This window comes from Oncorhynchus tshawytscha, linkage group LG10 (genome assembly GCF_018296145.1).
Source record: "Oncorhynchus tshawytscha isolate Ot180627B linkage group LG10, Otsh_v2.0, whole genome shotgun sequence".
Classification (NCBI taxonomy): Eukaryota; Metazoa; Chordata; class Actinopteri; order Salmoniformes; family Salmonidae; genus Oncorhynchus; species Oncorhynchus tshawytscha.
Genome location: NC_056438.1, coordinates 72321440 through 72336660, shown reverse-complemented (window position 1 = coordinate 72336660; position 15221 = coordinate 72321440). Strand labels below are relative to the sequence as shown.

Below are 15221 nucleotides of genomic sequence, written 5' to 3'. Positions count from 1 at the left end.
ATTTCTAAAAACATAATTCCACTATGACATTATGGGGTATTGTGTGTAGGCCAGTGACAAACAACATCTCAATTTAATCAATTTTATATTCAGGCTGTACCACAACAAAATGTGGAAAAAGTCAAGGGGTGTGAATAGTTTCTGAAGGCACTGTTTTCAACAGGAAATGTCTCTGCGCTCTTTACAGAGTAAGACAACGCCCCTAATAAATCGAATTCTAGACAACGCAAGCCATTGTATATAGTATATGACTATTAAATAGGCCATCTCAGTTATAAAACACGTTAATAATAACATTGATAGATAAGGTTATTATCACACTATACAGCCGCGCACAATTGGCCCAGCGTCGTCCGGGTTTGGCCGGGGTAGACCGTCATTGTAAATAATAATTTGTTCTTAACTGACTTGCCTAGTTAAATAAAGGTAAATATTTTAAAAAACTGTGCACAGCCAGGGGCTCTCCTAGCATAGATCAATATAGGCAACTCCCTTCGCTTTGTTTGCCTCATTCCTTATTATACCACGCCCTCAATTTGACTGCAGCCTCGATGAGTGGATTTCAGGTTATTTGCTGGATTTGCAGCAGTATTTGCAGGGAGTATGGAGCTGTGTCAGATCGTCGTCACAAATTTCGTTCATCGTTATTTATCTTGTCGCGAACGGAGATAATTGCAACGACCGATTGATTAAGACGACAGACCGCATACCAATGGCTATCTTTTCCCAAGCTGTGGTTTTCAATATTGCTATGCATTCAACTCTCTGAAAAAGATAGACAAGGCCCTATCGATTGCCTCTTTGCCAACCGCAACAATGTATCAGGTTATAAGAGGATTTATACTAACGGACTCCCGATGCTGGGATCCCGACAGTCAAAGGTCATACCAGGACCTGTTCGATAAACTGGACACCAACAAGGATGGGAAGGTGGATGTTGCCGAATTGAGAGCAGGTCTAACCGCAATGGGCATATCATTCCGCAAAGGTGCAGCGCAGGTAAATGCACATGCAATGAAGAGCCATTATGTTCTATTTCCAAGCAATCTATTCAATTATTATTATACATAGCTCAGTGATTCAATTGGGAATGGGACATTAGCCTGGGTGCCAGTTCGTTTTCTGCTCTTTTACCAACTCCTTATGGAATTGTCATGCAAAACATTGGCTTTACAATGACAAAAGCACAAACAGATCTGGGACCAAGCTAGTGGGACATATAGGTAGCAATTAAATGAACATATGACATTCTCATTCCCTTAGACTATTCATCCATTCACTCATATGTAGGGCATTTTCCTGTAGTATGTGCATGTGTCCTGTAAATAGAACTTTATATAAACTAAGTAATGTTCTATCTAAACTTTAGTCCAGCAACCAGTTCCTCCCCTGTCACGTGTCATATCCAGGAGAGATAAGCAGTGCCTGGGGTTATCAGTGCAGGCATGGGCCTGTATCCACACATTCTCAGAGTAGAAGTGCTGATCTGCACTGTTAGAAAAAAGGTGCTCTCTAGAATCTAAAAGGGTTCTTCGGGTGTCTACATTGGAGAAACCTTTGAAGAACCCTTGTTTGTTCCAGGTAGAACTCTTTTGGTATCAAGTAGAACCGTTTTGGGTTCCATGTAGAACCTTTTCCACATAGGGTTCTACCTAGACCCAAAAATGGGTTTACCTGGAACCGAAAAGGGTTCTCCTATATAGGGACAGCTAAAGAACCCCTTTGGAACCCTTTATTTTCTAAGAGTGTAGAATTAGTTTTGCCTTTTAGATCATAATGAATAGGACTATATGGACAGATGAGGCAATGATCCTAGATCAGCACTCCTACTCTATGCTATGTGGATACAGGCCTGGGGCTGGTTTAACTTGCGGGACACACAGGTCGGTTTCATCGTCAATATGACATCCACAGAATAGTTCATCACTTTCATCACTAGACTTTTCTGTCATCGATCAATGTTGCACTAGTTCTCAGAGAATTAGTCAACGCTGAGAACTAGTGCACCATTGGTCGAAGGAGAGAAAAGGCTACTTCCTCCACAGTACCAGGGAATGAAAAGATATCTTTTGGTATCTGTTACCAGCTACAGTGGAACATCCCCATCCCATTGACTAAGTCATCTCCAGACAGTTTGAAATATTCATTACCGTTCAGTATTCAGTCACGTGCACAGCATGCTCTTGTAGCTCCACAGTTACATCAACTCTATAACAATACACAGTATAGGAATGTTATACAGTTCCTGTCTTTGTCAGGGTTTCCTGAGTCTTGTGTGATGAGTAACCTTGCAGAGTAGCTTGCTTCATAGGCAATGAAGGGTTAAACTTACTACAGTGAGGCAAATAAAATAACCCTCTCATTTGTGTCTACACAGAAAATTGTATCGTCCGGTGACAAAAACAAAGATGGAGGGCTTGACTTCAACGAGTTCAACAAATATCTGAAAGAGCATGAAAAGAAACTGCGCCTTACGTTCAAGAGCTTGGACAAAAACAACGACGGTATTATCATTTTTATATGAAATGTTTATTTGAATAGTTTAGAAGAAGAACAATACACGATGAGACCTGTCAGAATGACACAATTCTCATATCAATGTAATAATACCACTGTTATAAAGCAACAAGGCATGATAGAACAAGCATCATACTTATCAGCATTTAGGTACAGAATGTACTTAAACAACACATTGAAATGTCTCCATAATGTCCTCCAGGGCGCATCGATGCCTCTGAGATTAAGCAGTCCCTTGAAGAGCTGGGCATGGACATCACCCAGGAAGAGGCCCAGACCATCCTACAAAGGTTTGTCCTCATAAATCACTCATTGCTTGCATTTCGTACTCTAACCCAGGGCTGACAATAAATCGAATTTACATTGAAATAACAATATTGACATGTGCAATATCCATATCGCAAGAGATCCATATCGCAATATTTGGAAACGCATCTCAGCCGTGGGTAATGTCCGCTTTTATAGTTTACTCAGGTTTTTCTCCTCTTGCAGCTGTTTCCCACACACAACAAGCCCCACCCCATGTCACTTAAGCAGTGCAGTTCCTCCATGCTGTTAGATTTACTATACATTTCCATGCGGTTCTGTTGGGTCAAATGCAGTCAACCGATTGGTCCAAGCCAGAATGATGCTGCTTTCCACTTTGCTTCTTCATAGAAGTCATTCTATTTACAGTACCAGTCAAAAGTTTGGACGCACCTACTTATTCCAGGGTTTTCTTTATTTTGACTATTTTCTACATTGTAGAAAAATAGTGAAGACATCACAACTATGAAAAAAAAAAAACGCATGGAATCATGTAGTAACTAAAAAAGTGTTAAACAAATCAAAATATAGTTTATATTTGAGATTCTTCAAAGTAGCCACCCTTTGCCTTGATGACAGCTTTGCACACTCTTGGCATTCTCTCAACCAGCTTCATAAGTTAGTCACCTGGAATGCATTTCAATTAACAGATGTGCCTTGTTAATTTGTGGAATTTCTTTCCTTCTTAATGCGTTTGAGCCAATCAGTTGTGTTGTGACAAGGTAGGGGGGTATACAGAAGACAGCTCTATTTGGTAAAAGACCAAGTCCATATTATGTCAAGAACAGCTAAAATAAGCAAAGAGAAATGACAGTCCATCATTACTTTAGGTCTGTCAATCTGGAAAATTTCAAGAGCTTTGAAAGTTTCTTCAAGTGCAGTTGCAAAAACCATCTCTCTTGGGGACCGCCACAGGAAAGAAAGACCCAGAGTTACCTCTGCTGCAGAGGACAGGTTCATTGGAGTTAACTGCACCTCAGATTTCAGCCCAAATAAATGATTCACAGAGTTCAAGTAAGAGACACATCTCAACATTAACTGTTCAGAGGAGACTGTGTGAATCAGGCCTTCATGGTCAAATTGCTGAAAAGAAACTATTACTAAAGGACACCAATAAGAAGAGACTTGCTTGGGCCAAGAAACACAAGCAATGGACATTAGACCGGTGGAAATCTGTCCTTTGGTCTGATGAGTCCAAATTTGAGATTTTTGCTTCCAACCGCCGTGTCTTTGTGAGATGCATAGTAGGTGAACGGATGTTCTCCGCATGTGTGGTTCCCTCCGTGAAGCATGGAGGAGGAGGTGTGATGGTGTGGGGGTGCTTTGCTGGTGATACGGTCAGTGATTTATTTAGAATTCAAGGCACACTTAACCAGTATGGCTACCACAGGATTCTGCAGCGATACGCCATCCCATCTGGTTTGCGCTTAGTGGGACTATCATTTGTTTATCAACAGGACAATGACCTAACACACCTCCAGGCTGTGTAAGGGATATTTGACCAAGAAGGAGAGTGATGGAGTGCTGCATCAGATGACCTGGCCTCCACAATCACCCGACCTCAACCCAATTGAGATGGTTTGGGATGAGTTGGACCGCAGAGTGAAGGAAAATAAGCCAAAAAGTCCTCGGCATATGTGGGAACTCCTTCAAGACTGTTGGAAAAGAATTCCTCATGAAGCTGGTTGAGAGAATCCTAAGAGTGTGCAAAGCTGTCATCAAGGCAAAGGGTTGCCCACTTTGAAGAATCTAAAATATATTTTGATGTGTTTAACACTTTTTTGGTTACTACATGATTCCATATTTTTTCTTTCATAGTTTTGATGTCTTCACTATTATTTTACAATGTGGAAAATAGTAAAAATAAAGAAAAACCCTTGAATGAGTCCAAACGTTTGACTGGTACTGTATATTATTCCAACAGTTTACCTAAGTGTTTAGATTGTTATTGCACATCAAATCACAATTCAAATATTTGATGAAAATATTTGCCCATATCGTGCAGCCCTACTCTAAGAATTTAGATTAAATTAATCAACTAATCAGAGAACCATTGATTTGTTGAATCAGTGTTAGTGCTGGGCTGCAACAAAAGTAGTAAAGTTGGCTAAAGCAGATGCAGAATGGCAACCAGGCTAGTACTGTTACTATCCTGCTCTTTAACCTCATATCCTGCCTGTGCAGCATGGACATCGATGGTACCATGATGGTGGACTGGAACGAGTGGAGGGAACACTTCCTGTTCAACCCTGCCCATAACTTGAACGAGATCGTACGCTACTGGAAACACTCCACGGTCAGTGGGGTCACCCAGTCCTAGTGCACACACATGCCACACACAAACACAGCACACACACATGCACACACACGCACTCACATGTCCGTCTCTTGAAGGAATGAAGGAACTTGATGGGTGTAAGCAACAATATGGGATAAAAACTCCTGTCCAATTTTTCAAATCAATTAAGGGCCATCAATAATTCAGATTGAGATAATGTTTGTGTCTGTCTTTGGGCCTTGTAATGGAAATGCATTGACCAACAGCCTCACCACAGTGCTCAAATAATAAGACACAGATTACCTAAAGCAGCCTCCAGATCAAGCAGTACAGTGAATGTAGGCCTTCTAGAATATTCTCTGTAACAGACGTTTAACTGTCAAACTGTGTGGAGTGCAGTGCTCTTTCCACTTTGACTTTGACTTTTGACCTTCATCAGAAAAATGTACTGTTTTTGCTTATCTCCAGCGAGGTTAACTTGGAAAGTTTATTTCTAGCAAATAGTGAGAGGCTTCCATAACGTACTGTTGAGACTACCTGTTAAAAGGGTGTTACTGTTACTGCTTGTGTCACTGTTTGTGGTGGGATACAGATGTAGTATCTTCATTTGATCACTCTGTTACTGAGAATTCAAATGAGCTTTGTGATTTCCATAAATTCACTGAACACCTACAGTTCTCTCTCTCTCTCTCTCGCTCAAACGCTAAAGCACCAAACATAATATATGTCCTACTACTGCGACATTCAAAGGTACAAAAATGTCTCTGAAATGCAGCCATACACATCAACAACCTCTGTTATATATAGTTTAATAACACAAGATATATATTGTTCTCCACTACGACATTGAAGTATATCCAAAATGGACCTAAACTAAAGCCTACAGTCGTGGACAAATATTTTGAGAATGACACAAATATTAATTTCCACACGGTCTGCTGCCTCAGTTTGTATGATGGCAATTTGCATATACTCCATAATGTTATGAAGAGTGATCAGATGAATTGCAATTAATTGCAAAGTCCCTCTTTGCCATGCAAATTAACTGAATCCCCCCCAAAAAACATTTCCACTGCATTTCAGCCCTGCCACAAAAGGACCAGCTGACATCATGTCAGTGATTCTCTCATTAACACAGGTGTGAGTGTTGACGAGGACAAGGCTGGAGATCACTCTGTCATGCTGATTGAGTTTGAATAACAGACTGGAAGCTTCAAAAGGAGGGTGGTGCTTGGAATCATTATTCTTCCTCTGTCAACCATGGTTACCTGCAAGGAAACATGTGCCGTCATCATTGCTTTGCACAAAAAGGGCTTCACAGGCAAGAATATTGCTGCCAGTAAGATTGCACCTAAATCCTAAGCGGTTCAATTGTTGTGAAGAAGGCTTCAGGGCGCCCAAGAAAGTCCAGCAAGCGCCAGGACCGTCTCCTAAAGTTGATTCAGCTGCGGGATCGGGGCACCACCAGTACAGAGCTTGCTCAGGAATGGCAGCAGACAGGTGTGAGTGCATCTGCACGCACAGTGAGGCGAAGACTTTTGGTGGATGGACTGGTGTCAAGAAGGGCAGCAAAGAAGCCACTTCTCTCCAGGAAAAACATCAGGGACAGGCTGATATTCTGCAAAAGGTACAGGGATTGGGCTGCTGAGGATTGGGGTAAAGTCATTTTCTCTGATAAATCCCCTTCCCCAATAGTTTGGGGCATCTGGAAAAAAGCTTGTCCGGAGAAGACAAGGTGAGCGCTACCATCAGTCCTGTATCATGCCAACAGTAAAGCGTCCTGAGACCATTCATGTGTGGGGTTGCTTCTCAGCCAAGGGAGTGGGCTCACTCACAATTTTGCCTAAGAACACAGCCATGAATAAAGAATGGTACCAAAACATCCTCCGAGAGCAACTTCTCCCAACCATCCAGGAACAGTTTGGTGACGAACAATACCTTTTCCAGCATGATGGAGCACCTTGACATAAGGCAAAGATTATAACTAAGTGGCTCGGGGAACAAAACATTGATATTTTGGATCCATGGCCAGGAAACTCCCCAGACCTTAATCCTATTGAGAACTTGTGGTCAATCCTCAAGAGGCGGGTGGACAAACAAAAACCCACAAATTCTGACAAACTCCAAGCATTGATTAAGCAAGAATGCGCTGCCATCAGTCAGGATGTGGCCCAGAAGTAAATTGACAGCATCCCAGGGCGGATTGCAAAGGTCTTGAAAAAGGGTCAACACTGCAAATATTGACTCTTTGCATCAACTTCATGCAATTGTCAATAAAAGCCTTTGACACTTATGAAATGCTTGTATTCCATAGTAACATCTGACAAAAATATCTAAAGATACTGAGGCAGCAGACTTTGAAAATTAATATTTGTGTCATTCTCAAAACTTTTGGCCACGTCTGTACTGTAGCCTATCAAAACTAATTTCCTGTTAGAAATTATCACTTAAAAAAATATATATAATTGTCCTGCTGCAGGATTATTTTATCCTTTGACAAAACTGGTCAAATGAAGATACTACATCTGTAGTAGGTGTTGGTAGACAGTTTCAGCACTGTATGAGAATAGACCTTCTGGTTGGGGAGGTAGCAGTCTGGTTAGGCCTTGGCACTGTATTGACCACATCTGTTACTTACTATAGCTCGAAGGTTATCTTATGGGCAATCTGATGAAGAATGGGAAGTTGGAACAACATGAAAGACCGACTGAACAGTTTACTATAAGAATTATTACAAGAATACATTTATTGATCGTACAGAATTCCTGTCCCAGCAGTTTGGCACCTGTTCAAGCTAATATTTTTTATTCACCAGGTGCTGGACATAGGAGAGAGCATTGCCATCCCTGATGAGTTCACTGAGGAGGAGAAGACCTCGGGAGGCTGGTGGAAACAGCTGGCTGCCGGGGCGATGGCCGGGGCGGTCTCTCGCACAGGCACCGCCCCCCTGGACAGGGTGAAGGTCTTCATGCAGGTAGAGCACCGGAAAGGTTGTCACAGTCTGACCACTCTATGGAGGCCGAAAGTAGACCGCTTTATATGATTTAACTTCTAACTATAACCCTTATCACAAACCTTACACATTTTGTTTTGAGTTTTGTTTGAGGCCTACAACCCCTTACAAAGTGAAGTGTTGGAGACAAAGTGAAAAGCACTACAGGAATGCTACCTATCCATCAGTATTGTCTAATCTACAACGCCTGTGGTTGTGTTTCAGGTCCACTCCTCCAAGTCCAACCGGATCACCCTGTTGGGAGGATTCAAACAGATGATTAAGGAAGGGGGCGTGGCCTCACTATGGCGAGGGAACGGGATCAACGTGTTAAAGATCGCCCCTGAGACCGCTATCAAATTCATGGCCTACGAACAGGTTGGACACTGTTTCATATCTTTACTTTGATGGAGGTAGACAAAAAGAGGTTGACCTAGAGAGAAAGACATAGTGACATAGTGACATGGAAAGCAGGAAGAAATGAATCAAACGATAGCGAGGAAAGGAAACATGAATGAGAGAGGAAGACAGACAGCGAGAGGGAAGACAGACAGAGAAAGAGAGGGAAGACCGATAGAGAGAGAAAGAGAGGGAAGACAGAGAGAGAAAGAAAGGGAAGACAGAGAGGGAAGACAGACAGACAGACAGACGGACAAAGCTAGAGGGGGAAGACGGACAAAGCGAGAGAGGGAAGACGGACAGAGCGAGAGAGGGAAGACGGACAGAGAAAAAGAGGGAAGGTGGAAGAAAGGGTAAATGTTGTGATAGTAGCTCTGTGTTGTCTTCATGACACATCTCTCTCCTGTCAGTATAAGAAGCTACTGACACCAGAGGGAGAGAAGGTCCAGACCTACCAGAGGTTCATGGCTGGCTCTCTGGCAGGCGCCACGGCCCAGTCGTCCATCTACCCCATGGAGGTGAGACCACCCATTGTCACCTCCCAATGTCACTTTCAGGTCTCTGGAATTCATTTCATCAAGTATTCTATTAACATTCCAAAGACATTTCCGTCTTCTGCGGTCAATTTCATCACGTGTCATTCATGAAACATTTTGATCTTGGTGAGAGAGAAATGCAACTTCTCAGAAATACAGTGAGCTCCAAAAGTATTGACCGTGACACATTTATTTGTTGTCATTTTGGCTCTATTCTCCAGCACTTTGGATTTGAAATGATACAATGACTATGAGGTTCAAGTGCAGACTGTCAACTTTAATTTGAGGGTTTTTCATCCATAACCGTACAGAACTTTTTAGGGGACCTAAAGTATTGGAACAAATTCACTTGTATGTGTATTAAAGTAGTAAAAAGTTAAGTATTTGGTCCAATATTCATAGCACGCAATGACGACATCAAGCTTGTGACTTTACACATTTGTCTTGGTTGTGTTTCAGATTATTTTGTGCCCAATAGAAATGAATGGTAAACAATGGTAAACAATGTATTGTGTCATTTTGAAGTCACTTTTACTGTAAATAAGATTTGTAAATACCCCCAAGACATGCTAACCTCTCACCATTACAATAACAGGGGAGGTTAGCATTTTATATCATACCCCCAAGACATGCTAACCTCTCACCATTACAATAACAGGGAAGGTAGCATTTTATATCATACCCCCAAGACATGCTAACCTCTCACCATTACAATAACAGGAAAGGTAGCATTTTATATCATACCCCCAAGACATGCTAACCTCTCACCGTTACAATAACAGGGAAGGTAGCATTTTATATCATACCCCCAAGACATGCTAACCTCTCACCATTACAATAACAGGAAAGGTAGCATTTTATATCATACCCCCAAGACATGCTAACCTCTCACCATTACAATAACAGGGAGGTTAGCATTTTATATCATACCCCCAAGACATGCTAACCTCTCACCATTACAATAACAGGGGAGGTTAGCATTTTATATCATACCCCCAAGACATGCTAACCTCTCACCATTACAATAACAGGGAAGGTAGCATTTTATATCATACCCCCAAGACATGCTAACCTCTCACCATTACAATAACAGGGAAGGTAGCATTTTATATCATACCCCCAAGACATGCTAACCTCTCACCATTACAATAACAGGGAAGGTAGCATTTTTGGGGGGTGTGATATTTGTAGGTCTAACTTTCTCATTCAGAATTATCCGTAGTCATGGTAGCATCCACATTAATGTAGAAGTTTTTAGAAATATTATATTCTTATTTACAATAAAAGTGACTCCAAACTGACACAATACATTATTTACCATTCATTTCTATTTGGGTACAAAATAATCTGAAACACAACCAAAACAAACTGCAAACGCATCCAACAAGTTACTAGAGTCACAAGCTTAATGTTGTCATTACGTGCTGTGAATATGGGACCAAATACTAAACTTTTGACTACTTTAATACACATATTAAAGTGAATACTTTTGGTCCCCTAAAATGAGGTGACTATGATGAAAATACCCTAAAATTAAAGGTGACAGAGTTTAAAAAAAGTGAATTTACATTATTAAGTAGTAGATGGTTTTATTAGTCAAATATTTATTTCAGTGCTGCTGGAGAGCTTTGACAGTAAATGTTATTTTTGTATGTCCATTCGTCTTCCATCAATAAAGTAGTAACCTATACATGTTGTTTGTCATGTATAACCTCAGTCATTGTATCATTTAAAATCCAAAGTGCTTGAATACAATAAAATAATAAAAAATGGTCACTGTCCCAATACTTTTGGAGTTCACTGTATCTTGAGTGTAAAAGTTGAAACAAGGGTGCAAATCTTTGTGTTGCTACTATGTATTCATGACAAATAAGCTACGTAAATAGGCTCAAACTTCTGTCCCGCTAGATAGTGGCATTAGATGGCACACCAGTCATTTTGGCTTCTCGTAAAGCAGTGCATTTGCATGGTTACTTGCATGGTTACTCACCCTCTCTGTTTCCTCTTTTTAGGTCATGAAGACCAGACTGACTCTGGGGAAAACTGGCCAGTATAATGGAATGTTTGACTGTGCCAAGAAGATTCTGAGGAAAGAGGGCATCAAAGCCTTCTATAAAGGCTACACTCCCAACATGATAGGCATCATTCCCTATGCTGGGATCGACCTAGCTGTTTACGAGGTCTGCAGGCTGAGGATTCATATTACTGAGTCAATGCTATTCCTCATTACAGTAACATAATGATTTACAGTTCACTGACATGTATTACTAAAACAGAGAATTCCATCATCTTACAAGTTTTTCAGGACTTAAGAATGAAATCCACTGAATCCACTGAATTGCGTTTGTCTAAATGAGGGAAGGCTTACAACATTGTGACCACTGTCTAAACACAGATTTCCTGTGGTGGCAGTCTCATCCCTAAATGATCCTTGTTGATTGCCCCACTCTCTGTTTGTGTACCGTAGAGCCTGAAGAATGCCTGGTTGTCCCGCTATGCCAAAGACACGGCCAACCCTGGCATCCTGGTGCTGTTAGGATGTGGCACCATCTCCAGCACGTGTGGCCAGCTGGCCAGCTACCCCCTCGCCCTGCTCCGCACACGCATGCAGGCGCAGGGTAATACATGACAATCAAAATGCATCTGTTACTACTTTATTGATTGAAGACGAAAAACAATGGACATACAAAATTCCCCCATTTACTGTCAAAGCTCTCCAGCAGCACAGAAATAAATATTTGATGAATAAAACCATCTGCTACTTAATCATAAAATACATTTTTTTTACTCTATGGTAAAACAGAGATCACCTGATTGCCATGAGAGAGAAACTAAGTGCCAACCTGAGGTAGTGAGTGTGAACAAACTAACCTTTTATTTGACTCCTGCGTCCTTTCTTTCACTATCTGTTTCACAGCAACTCTGGATGCGTCAGACAAGTCCACCATGAGTGGGCTAGTGAAGGGGATCCTGGCTAACGAGGGGTTCTTTGGACTCTACCGGGGTATCCTGCCCAACTTCATGAAAGTCATTCCTGCTGTGAGCATCAGCTATGTGGTCTACGAATACATGAAGACCGGCCTGGGGATCTCAAAATGAGGAATGATCCATCTCCGAATGATGCAGGGATCGTGAAATAGGTTGTTAGATCGTTAGATCTTTTAGACAGTCAACCAGATTTATGTTGCACATAGACTTCTATGTTCTCGCGTAGCCAAACATCGAGATCATTTTCGCTCTGCGAGGAGAAGCTAAGGCTAGTTCAAACTGGGCCATATCAGTAAACTCCAAAAATGACATTCACCCCTTTAACGCACAGCGATATGAGACATATCCAACACAAAAGATGGTGCAATATAACTGAGAAGAACTGCATTATGGGTCTTACACTGTATAAGGGGAAAGGAGAAGGTAGTCAGGTGAACACTGTTGAGAGCTTTGTCTAAAGTATTTTCTGTTCATCTTTAATATGAAGTACTCCATGTGCCCGTAAGCCATTACATTACTATTTAAGTGTGCCTTACCCTCAGTTAAATATCATAATTGTATCTTTTATTTGGTTGGTTTTTATTGATGTTTTTACACTTTCAGTGTAATTTACAACAGTCTCAATGCTATGTTTTTCATGTGTTTTTCCCCCATATGTATTTCCATTGTTGTTCTTGACTGTTAAGCTGTATCCCGAGCAAAATATTTAGACTTACAAACTTGCATGCAAATGTTGCCTGTCAATCATGAATGGAGCTGAGGGAAAGTCTTAAAAACGGAAATTCAATCTGCTAATACTGGAATTCAGAATAATCCCACCCGTGTCACACACACACACACACACACACACCTGCAGTTCAATGCACACACACACATACACACACGTGCATGCCATGCACGCAGTTAACATTTAGAGTTAGACCAATTGTTATTATGTTGCCTCAATGTCTTAATTATGTTTGAGTATGTAATACTGTTATACCTGAATTGATTGACATTGTGAGCGATGTATGAATGTTCTCACTGAGCTCACAAAACTTAGACTGAAAGAAAAGCAATGCATGTGTTATGGGTCAATACAAGTGTTTACAGACAGTTGTCCAAGAATCAATGTTGACAATGGAAAGGATTGGAGTGCTCCCATTGCAAAGGCTAAACCTCTATCTCAAATGCTGTGTGCATGGCGCCATCTACTGGGCTTACAACAAACGCAGTGCAAGTTTGTGAATGCTGTGTCGGTAAATGATGAAATTGAAATTTGTCATTTCTAGATGATTCAAACTTCTTTTGACGTAATCGATCGAACGCGATGAACCTGTTTGAAATAAAACAAAACAGGAAACAGTGCTCCCAGAACTTTTATTTCTAGGCTATAGAGCTGAGGAGGGCTACTGCTACTACAAATGGTAAGTGGATGTTTATCATGTTCTTTCAGAAATATAATACGTTTTTAAAGACTCTGGCTATTTGTATAAGAGAAACCCTCAGTTAACCCACATGTTGTGTTCGTTTCATGTTAATTAATTCCGTGTTCCTGGTACAAAATGGCCGCCCCATTATAGCTGATTATAAATCCATAATAATACATATATTATCATATTATCAATACATATATTGTGTTAGATATTTGTATCAACTTAAGTTCTTGTGAACATTACACGTTTTGAACTTCTATTTGCTTTTATGGCCTATAGGCCTCATTGACCTGAGCTCATACAACTAGTTTTTGAGTACAAAAAACATAATGTATGGATTATTTTGACTATAATAAATACTCAGATGAAACATATTGTGCTATTTATCACAGACTACTTTCTCCTCTAATGCATCTTCACTGTCTGTTTCCTGGCCTCTCTCCTCCTCAAAGATATGATCAAGAGCCTCACATACAGTATATCGTTTGGTCATTGTGCTGCCACAGAATGAATTGTGAGCAAGGCCTCAAAAAAGCTTTATATACCAGAGCTGTGAGAAAAATTATATACATTATTGAAACAGTGTTGCGATTATTTGTGAGAATGCCAACAGGTGTGCTTCCCATGTGGGAAAGATTCTATTGGGGAAAGGTTCCCGTGGGGGTTGCCATGGATGCCAAGAAGGGGAGTGAGGTATGTGTGTGTGTGCTCAAACACACATGCATGTGGGGGTCTGGGAGAGGGAGTGTGTCTATCTGATGAATGGGCATGTGCTTGACCTCAATTTTATACACTAATTGTAGTCTCACCGATTCATTTCTAATGACCGGTCATTTTTGACCAGGAACAACACAGGTGTACAAAAGTGAAATAAAACACCCAAAATGTCATGGAAATCATCCAAATGTATTTTGTGTGTTCAGATGCCCTGTGTGGACAAAGTCATGGAACCTTATGACAATCAGATTAAATTAACTACATTTTTCATAGAGAAAACTTGTAAAACGGTCCAATTCGACGAGAACACAGCAAGAGGGTTAAATATTTGAAAAGGTTCTTGAGGATGACTAGATGTCCATCGACCAAGCTGTGAGATCAAAGTTCAGAAAAGTGTAAGACCTTTGGCTTTCAATATGCAACAAATCTTACAAGAAAAAAAAGGAACTGTATATTTAACAAAAGGATGGAATGTATAGCTAATGAGATCAATTTAGGTCTGCATTCATTTAGATGATTCTGGAAGAGAGAATGTATTAAACACATTCTTTTCCATGAATCCCTACACTTGATAAGCTTTCTCTAACAAAAAAAAAGTGTTTTTATAAGTACATAACTGCTGATAATCAAGAGTTCCCGAAGGTTAAGAAGAGGATCACAGAGAAGTCAGAGAAGAAGGTATTAATGACTGTCTTTCACATGCCGATGATTCCATCTAGGGCTTCTTAACACATTTAGCAATGCCTTGTGCATGTTGTTTTAATAAAAGTATGCTTCTCAGCTAATATACTGTGTTAGGCTAATCCAACTTCTGTATAACATCAACCCAAAACACAACTTTGATAAAATAATCTAAATAAAGTTCTAATTTATAACTGGAATTGTAACCCAATGCCTTGTCTTGCATTTCCTCTGCCCCTCAGTCCTATTCCCACTCCCCAAGAAGCAGGCCAGTGATGACCCCAGTCGTTCCCATAGCTCCAGGGGAGCTACAGATGGAGTCCCCTGGGACCAGTGATGATGAGGAAGCCACAGGCCGGAAGGAGAGGGTCTCCAGCGTCAGGGAGCGTCAT

General features: G+C 40.8%; 1 protein-coding gene across 1 annotated transcript; it reads left to right on the top strand.

Moving 5' to 3' along the window:
• Window positions 1-529: 529 nt before the first annotated feature.
• On the top strand, window positions 530-13358 carry LOC112260863 (calcium-binding mitochondrial carrier protein SCaMC-1). Its single transcript, XM_024436225.2, has 10 exons — window positions 530-999; window positions 2378-2504; window positions 2720-2807; window positions 5008-5119; window positions 7917-8075; window positions 8319-8471; window positions 8903-9010; window positions 11041-11208; window positions 11496-11646; window positions 11946-13358. Exons 1-10 carry the CDS (start codon window positions 817-819, stop codon window positions 12125-12127), a joined length of 1431 nt encoding a protein of 476 aa, XP_024291993.1. The 5' UTR covers window positions 530-816; the 3' UTR covers window positions 12128-13358.
• Window positions 13359-15221: the final 1863 nt, after the last annotated feature.

Coding starts and splice junctions, on each gene's coding strand:
- LOC112260863 (XM_024436225.2), top strand. CDS start 817: ATGTATCAGGTTATAAGAGGATTTATACTAACGGACTCCCGATGCTGG. Junction 2,808..5,007: donor GCCCAGACCATCCTACAAAG/GTTTGTCCTCAT, acceptor CTGCCTGTGCAG/CATGGACATCGATGGTACCA. Junction 11,209..11,495: donor TCGACCTAGCTGTTTACGAG/GTCTGCAGGCTG, acceptor TGTGTACCGTAG/AGCCTGAAGAATGCCTGGTT.